This window comes from Hevea brasiliensis, chromosome 4 (assembly GCF_030052815.1).
Source record: "Hevea brasiliensis isolate MT/VB/25A 57/8 chromosome 4, ASM3005281v1, whole genome shotgun sequence".
Classification (NCBI taxonomy): Eukaryota; Viridiplantae; Streptophyta; class Magnoliopsida; order Malpighiales; family Euphorbiaceae; genus Hevea; species Hevea brasiliensis.
In genome coordinates this window covers 49,988,656-49,996,710 of record NC_079496.1, presented here as the reverse complement: position 1 = coordinate 49,996,710, position 8,055 = coordinate 49,988,656, and the positions used below count along the sequence as shown (strand labels likewise).

General features: G+C 34.9%; 1 protein-coding gene across 4 annotated transcripts; it reads left to right on the top strand.

The window, feature by feature from the left end:
* Positions 1–529: 529 nt before the first annotated feature.
* On the top strand, positions 530–6,931 carry LOC110661588 (uncharacterized). Of its 4 annotated transcripts, none has more exons than XM_021820266.2 (22): positions 530–927; positions 1,222–1,395; positions 1,888–1,967; positions 2,130–2,216; positions 2,339–2,389; positions 2,482–2,599; positions 2,674–2,730; positions 2,833–2,897; positions 3,033–3,116; positions 3,195–3,245; positions 3,330–3,392; positions 3,494–3,540; positions 3,684–3,753; positions 3,838–3,900; positions 4,663–4,752; positions 4,938–4,976; positions 5,084–5,311; positions 5,395–5,480; positions 5,746–5,794; positions 5,903–5,983; positions 6,119–6,212; positions 6,551–6,701. In XM_021820266.2, exons 2-22 carry the CDS (start codon positions 1,278–1,280, stop codon positions 6,559–6,561), a joined length of 1,632 nt encoding a protein of 543 aa, XP_021675958.1. In that variant the 5' UTR covers positions 530–927; positions 1,222–1,277; the 3' UTR covers positions 6,562–6,701. The 4 variants fall into 4 exon arrangements, with proteins under 4 accessions (XP_021675958.1, XP_021675956.2, XP_021675955.2 ...); XM_021820264.2 differs by having other exon boundaries at positions 531–927; positions 1,238–1,395; positions 6,525–6,931; XM_021820263.2 differs by having other exon boundaries at positions 531–927; positions 6,525–6,931.
* Positions 6,932–8,055: the final 1,124 nt, after the last annotated feature.

The following is an 8,055-nucleotide window of genomic DNA, read 5'->3' as shown; positions in this document are numbered from 1 at the left end:
CTATTATATTTCAAGTGTTTTAAATAATAGAAAACATAAAAAAAAACATTTTGTACAAAATAAGCCAAGTCTAATATGAAAAATTAGTATGGAGGAGAAATTATATAGTAAATCTATTATTTCATATAATATATCTTATATTAAATAATAATTTAATAATAGATAAACATGCAATATAGGTATAGACTAGTTTTATAATTTTATAATCATTTTGTAGTTTTTTTTATAAAACTTATAATCATATTCATATGCTTATTTAAATACTATTTATTTATTATTTTATATCACATGTTAATATATAATCACTGTAATATTATATAATTTATATAGACAATTTATCAGTAAAATACTAATAAAAAAATACACTCAGCTGGGTCGGAGGCAGGTTAATGCCCGGGCCGGGTCTATAGCTATGACTTCAAGGGCAGGGCATGGAATTTAGAAGAAAAAATGGCAAATAATTTAATAATTTGAAAAAATAGTAAAAACTGAGGCACTTCGCTTTTCTATGCGATTAAATATAAAAGTGCAAATAAAAGGAAGCAAGGAGTCATCCTCAAACCCGCCGCCCCCCTTGAAACAGAAACACAAAAAGAGGAATGGGCAGTGGGAGGGAATTGTAACTCATTCTTCTTTTTCTTTCGTTTTAGCTTTCTTTGATTTTTGATTGTTGATATAATCGCATTCTTGGGTTCTTGACAGATTTCATTTTTGTTCTTTCTTTTATTTGAAAGAAGGAATTCTTTCTTCTCTGTTCTTTATTCTCTCTTTCTTGGACTAAGACTGATCACAAAGACTAGACAGAGCACTTGTAATCTTTTCCTTTTTCTTGAAAAGAAAGAGTATAGACAGAGGTATATAAAAAGCAGAGTGAAGAAGGGGGGAGAAAGTGAGGTGCGCTTTGTAAAGACCGTGATTCAAAACAAGGTGGTTTTCTCATTGTTCACACCGCTTTTGGTAAAATATATATGTATCATATCTATGTCTCTATGACTCTATCCCTTTTTGATTAACCGCCTTCTTTAGTTTTTATTCACATTTATCCTTCGGTTTTTATCAGGACTAAGACCTTCTGTCACTTTATAACCATATCTATATCTCTGTCCCTGCTGCTTGCTTGCTTTCTTGCTTTTTTTCTTGTGCATTTGTGTTTTTCTCTTTGTGGGTTCAGCTTTATTTTGTTAATTATCAGTACCCATTTGTTCTCATTACTGTTTTTAGTTGAACACCATACCAGAAACACCATTTAGGGAGAACAGGGCCAAGGAAATAGAAAAATGAAGTACGTTTTGGTTACTGGTGGGGTAGTTAGTGGACTTGGCAAAGGGGTTACTGCCAGTAGTATCGGTGTTCTCCTTAAAGCTTGTGGCCTCCGTGTAACTTCTATCAAGATTGGTATACTCCTCTCTCTCTCTCTCTCTCTCTGAGCAGTTGATATTGTTGTATTTGAAGGAAATTTTCTATATTCGCTAGTCCAAGTTTCTCATTCATAGTCTTCTCTTTATTGTATTACTAGCAGATTTATAAGCTTTTTAGTTTGGAGGCTTTTTGCTTTTGGGTAGCTGATATTGCATGTGGAACATGTTATATAGGAACATGTTATATAGTGTGAATTATGCATCATTCTTGTTCTTTGTTACATCTTCTTTGATTACATAAAGCTGGAAATTGGTTGGATTTTTTTTAATCGACCATCTATGTCTTGCTTGTTTGTGCCTACTCGTTTCCGTTGAAAACTTATTCCACAACTATTGTGTTACGTTAGCTCGTTGAAATGCCTTTACATGATCCCATATACCTGTTCTGGACATACGATCAATTTCAATAGCTTTAGACATTCATTGTTTTGTCATCTTATTACATTTCTAATTTGTTGCATATTTGCAGACCCTTACCTAAATACTGATGCGGGGACTATGTCTCCTTTTGAGCATGGGGAGGTCTTTGTATTAGACGATGGTGGTGAGGTAAATTATATTAATGGATTGTTTTCCTTTCAAATAACTTAAGCAGCCTCTTTAGTACTCTCTTTACATGTTAGATAAGTACAACTCTTCCATATTACATGAATGAAAGATAACTCTCTGTCTCTCTCTCTCTCTCACCCCTTGAATTTGGCACTTCAAAAGGTAGATTTGGACCTTGGCAATTATGAGCGGTTTCTAGATATCAAGCTAACCCGTGACAACAATATCACAACTGGAAAAATATATCAGGTAATGAATATCTTCTTTCTCTTTGTAAGCTTAAATATGTGAATCAAATATGTGAACAATTATGTGAGCTCTCTATACTCTAATGTCTTACTGTCTTTAATTCTTTGTCATGGATTAAACAGTCTGTAATTGATAAAGAGAGAAAAGGAGATTATCTTGGAAAGACTGTGCAGGTCTGATTTTCACATTCAGTTTTTATTGTTCAAAGTTCTCTATAATGTATCAGGAACTTAAATTTTTAAGTGCACTTTTATTGTCACCATAGGTAGTTCCGCACATTACTAATGCCATCCAAGAATGGATAGAGCGTGTAGCAATGGTACCGGTCGATGGAAAAGAAGGTCCAGCTGATGTTTGTGTCATTGAATTAGGTGGAACTATAGGTACTTAACTGCCTTTGACTTGTTTTCAGATAATTTGTCTTCATTTTACTTAAAATTAACCTCATATGATGCAGGGGATATTGAATCTATGCCGTTCATTGAAGCACTTGGCCAGTTTTCTTACCGTGTAGGTAAGTTGATTATCTGGATCTTTGTTGCACTCGCTGTTATAAATTGGTTTCTTTTGGATACTTTTTGGTATAGCTTCTGCCTTAGTTACTGCTTGTTGTTAGGCCCTGGCAATTTTTGTTTGGTCCATGTGAGCCTTGTTCCTGTTATAAATGTGGTTGGTGAACAGGTATATCTGGACACTTTGTTTCCCTTAATATGGCATTTTGCATAGATATGTGTTTCAAAGCATCGTGTTGATGGATGTACTTATTAGTTGTTGTTGGCTCTTATTACTGTTCTGTGTAAATGCTTTGAATAACAGAAAACAAAGCCTACCCAACATAGCGTTCGAGGGCTAAGAGGACTTGGGTTGACGCCAAACATTTTAGCTTGTCGTAGTTCAAAGGTTTCTTCCTTGCTGCTCTATATTCCCTTTTTTCATATGCATGATTGTAGTCTCATGTCTCTAAATTGTCTTTAACAGGAACTTGACGAGAATGTTAAGTTAAAGATCTCTCAATTTTGCCATGTGCTGGTATTGTATGCTAACTACTACTATTCTTTTATTTGGTTTCTTTTGCCATGGTTACTATTTCTATAGAATTTAACTTATGTGCAGACTGAAAACATTGTAACTCTATACGATGTTCCCAACATTTGGCACATTCCTTTGTTACTCAGAGTAAGTTGTTTTTTTTTTTATTAGACATAAATGATCAAACCACAACTTAAAAATAGTTCTCCTTGTTTTCTACTTTAATTTTTTTCCCTGAACATGATTAGGATCAGAGGGCACATGAATCAATATTGAAAGGACTGAATCTTCAAGGGTTTGTCTTAAGAACTCATGCTTTGGTTCAATTATAATTTGTTTTGATATTCTTTTCCAGTAATGATCTCTCTATGTGTGTGGATAGTGGTAATGTTGGTCTTAATTATTCTACTAATATGTTATCAATTGTATATTCTTCAGCACTGCCAGGGAGCCTGATTTGTACGAGTGGACTGATAGGACAAAAATCTGTGACATGCTGCATGATCCTGTGGGTATCCAACAAAACCCAGTTGTGAGTTGAGAGAGTTACTTATTCTTTCCAACTAACTATGTTCTCAAATATGCATTGCAGGTTAGAATTGCCATGGTTGGAAAATACACGGGTCTTTCAGATTCCTACCTCTCTGTTTTGAAGGTATGTGCTTTTAAGGTTTCCACCTTTAAAAGAAAATATTTGATTTTCTTTTCTGAAGTGTTTTATGCTTTAACATTAAGCTTATCCTCCACTAGCAGTTATATCTTTTTATATAAACCTGTCTAACTTCACCTCAAAAGCTAGCTCACAAAGGGAGGTTTCCAAACCCATATATGTAACAACCAAGACCTCCCTGCAGAACCGATGTGGGATGCATTATTTTCGATCCTTTTAGACTGAACGTCCTCGTGAAGCAATCGTCATGACTTGTTCACCCCCTACCTCTGTCGAAGAATGTCAGGGAGCCTTTATACATGGCTCACCTACTCATGCAGAGTGAGGCTCTGATACCAAATGATATGAGCCTGCCTAACTTCACCTCAAAAGTTAGCTCACAATGGGAGGTTTGCAAACCCATATATATATATAACACCCAAGGCCTCCCTGTAGAACCGATGTAGGACGCATCATTTTTTCTGAATGATTGTGCAATTTGAATTCTAGACAAAGAAGAAAAAGAAATTGTGATATGATGATAATGTTATTCTTCATTTGAGTGTGGTTGTTGTTGTCCCACTTATGTCCATTTTACATCATGCTGAAAATATCTCTGCATTTTAAGTTTCGTGACCCTCATATCTACTAGAAATGTTGTCTCATTTATGAATTATAAGGTCATGTTTGGGTAATTTGGATTTTGGCAAGTTGGATAAAGTAGATGTTTAACATGTGAGATGCTGAGATTTTGGGTGGTTGTGACAGGCCCTTTTGCATGCTTCTGTTGCTTGTCGCCGGAAGCTTATTGTAGAATGGGTTGCAGCAGGTGATCTAGAAGAAGTTACAGCAAAAGAGGTCAGTACTGATTATTATTTTGAGCTGCATGATTGTTATCGTTCCGTACTTTTTTCCAGGTATGTGTACAGAGAGACAGAGAGAGAGAGAGAGAGAGAGAGAGAGAGGAAGCCGGAGGGTGGGGGAAATTTGTGACCATTTAATGTAATGTAGATTTGCATCTTTACTATCCTTCCTCCTTGCAGGTGCCTGATGCTTATAAAGCTGCATGGGATCTTTTAAAGGTAGCATCCTAAAGGTTGACAATCTTTGGAGTTGTTCTGTTTGTTGTATTTTTTTCTCAGTTGCAGTTAAGTTATTCACCAGTTCTGTGAACATTTTTGAAATACAGGTAGCTGATGGAGTTCTAGTTCCTGGGGGATTTGGTGATAGAGGGGTCCAAGGAAAAATTCTTGCCGCAAAATATGCCCGTGAGAACAGAGTTCCATTCCTGGGCATCTGCTTGGGGATGCAAATTGCTGTCATTGAATTTGCTCGATCAGTTCTTGGCTTGCATGATGCAAACAGTACAGAATTTGATCCTCATACTTCAAATCCATGTGTCATATTTATGCCTGAGGTATGCTTGTATGAAAATTAGTCTATTTTTCTTTTTTATTTTCATCTGTTGAAGATATTAACTGTTGCTCTTCTACTTAATAGGGTTCAAAAACTCACATGGGAGGAACCATGCGTTTGGGATCAAGGAGGACTTATTTCAAGGTTTCTGATTGTAAATCTGCAAAGTTGTAAGACTTGTGACTTAATCTTATATGCATGTCCATCTGACATTATTATTTTCTTTAGAGGATATTACATATGTTTCATTCTTAGCATACTTGTTTTCCATAGGCAATCCATAATTGCATCCTTGCAAATATCTAATTAGATGATGATATGTAGTGAAATGAACAACAAAAAAAATAAAAAGGATAACGTAAATTGTGACTGAGACAACCTTTTAAAAAATTTTTTGGATCAGAAGCTTACTATATGTTCTGAAATTTTTTCTAGGTATGGCAATGTCAGTTTTGTTGATGAGAGACATCGTCATAGATATGAGGTAACCTATCCATAGACATTGCATTTGCAGAAGCAGTTTGTAAGGAGCGCAGCACATCATGCTCCTGTTATAACTCTTTTAAAAAGTTTATTTATTTATATTGTACAGGTCAATCCTGACATGATATCACAATATGAAAAGGCTGGTTTATCATTTGTTGGCAGAGATGAAACTGGTTGCCGCATGGAAGTAAGTATATTTATAGAGTTTGGCAGGACATGTATTTGATGAACCTATACTCTGTTAAACAACTGCAAGAATATTCAGCTTTACATGACATTTGGTTCTGGAAGTATGAGCATTTTATTGCCATTTTGACTGCAGATTGTTGAATTGCTTGGTCATCCATATTTTGTTGGTGTTCAGTTCCATCCTGAATTCAAGTCTAGGCCAGGAAAACCTTCTGCTCTTTTCTTAGGTATTGTTTCTTCTAAATCATACAAGTAATAACATTGAATTTAACATTTTATAAAGTGTCCTGTAAACTTTGTGCTGCTCCAAATTTAATAAAATACTATTAAAAGTTAATACTATTTTCACATGTTGATCTCTCGTCTCTCTTGAGTTTTCTTGGTATCATGGAGCAGTTATCATAATAGTTGTCTTCATAATTATTGTTGTTTAGGTTGGATAATCTGAACATGAGGATCCTGTTTTATTCACCTACTTGTTTGCGTACTGGCATCTTCATCTCACTTGTAAAAAATTATAATTGCTTATCATGTTGCAGGACTAATAGCAGCAGCATGTGGACAGGTGGAAGTTAACCTACAAAATTATGGCCATGCAAGCAAGGTGTTGCCAAATGGCATGAGCAATGGAAAATCAACAGCGAAAGTCTACCAAAATGGTAATGGTGTCAAGTCTTGCAATGGCTCAATAAATGGTGTGTACAGCAATGGCAATGGTGTGCATTTTTAAGGAAGCACAATCAATTTAGCTATGCACCTCTGGTTACGATTTCGGTTTTTCTTAAGCACTTTTGGTTGCTTTGGGGTATTTTTGTACAGCAGCTGAGTATGGGTGGACATTTTTTGATTTCTAAAGTGACTTGTTTTAGGACGGAGTTGGAGTATGAAAAACAAAGCTTGTATTCTCCACTATATCAGTGAAATATGGGCTTAAGGTATTGCATCACCCTCTTTTATGCAATAGGGTTTTTTTTTTTTTTTTTTTTTTTTGTGAATTTTGGCCGTATGTCTTTGAAGGAGTATGTTATAAAGTTTACTCTCTTAGGAACATCATAGAAATGAAGACTTATTTGATTTTTTAAAAGTTAAAGACTTAATTGAACACCATAATATTTTAAGAAGAGCATTGCTAAATGGCTCAATTTGAGCTAGCTCAAATAATAATAATGCATGTAATTTTACTGTTATACCCTTAAAAGAAAGTGAGGAAATAGTTTAAAAATGGCTTCAAAGCTTGGAGTTAGTGAGGTCGCTTATTTCATGGTTGATGTAAAGGAAATCATGCGTGCAATAAGTTATTATTGCTTGCAGTCATGCACGCCATTCAAGAACTGATGATTCGAGGAGTGTGTCTGTTGCATTAATATATGCACATATGAGCTATTCTATGCAGTAGTAATGAGCTAGCATAATGGATTAGATTGCAAAGAAGAATTAGATTGCAGAAAAGAAGGCTAATTTATTCTCTGTTTTTGCCTTCATTAAAGTGTTTTCATTCTCTGTTTTTTCCTTTTAAAGTTGATTCATTCTCTCTGTTTTTTCAATTTGATAATGGCCGAGTTAAATGAGGGAAGGTCATACTATTGGCAATTATTTAATGAGATATTTGATTTTAGAGAAAATGATAGTTTGTTTACTGAAGATGTGAAGGAAGTTGAATCAGCTGGTGATTAAGATATGAATGAACAAGGAGTTGGAGCAGTAGCAAACACTAATGCTATTGAAGAGGGTCCTTTGACAGGGATGTTATTTCCTTATATTAGCACTATGTTCAACTTTCTATAAAAAACATGCTAGATTCGAAGGTTTTAGCGTTTTCAAAAGATTAGCAGTTAATATACGGGGTGGATCTCGTAAATATCAAACAATCAGTTGTGATAAAGAAAGGAAAACAATTGCTGCGAAATCATCAAAGAGGATAAATTGTTCTGCAAAGATTAATGCAATCCTAAGAGAAAATGTGGCAGATTTCAAAAGTTATTTCAAGTCACAATCATGAATTGTAACCTTCTATGTCTAGATTGATGGTTGCTCACAGGTCACTGAATATGGATACGAAGAGGAGATTGG

Coding starts and splice junctions, on each gene's coding strand:
- LOC110661588 (XM_021820264.2), top strand. CDS start 1,278: ATGAAGTACGTTTTGGTTACTGGTGGGGTAGTTAGTGGACTTGGCAAA. Junction 1,396..1,887: donor TGTAACTTCTATCAAGATTG/GTATACTCCTCT, acceptor GCATATTTGCAG/ACCCTTACCTAAATACTGAT. Junction 3,541..3,683: donor AAAGGACTGAATCTTCAAGG/GTTTGTCTTAAG, acceptor TATATTCTTCAG/CACTGCCAGGGAGCCTGATT.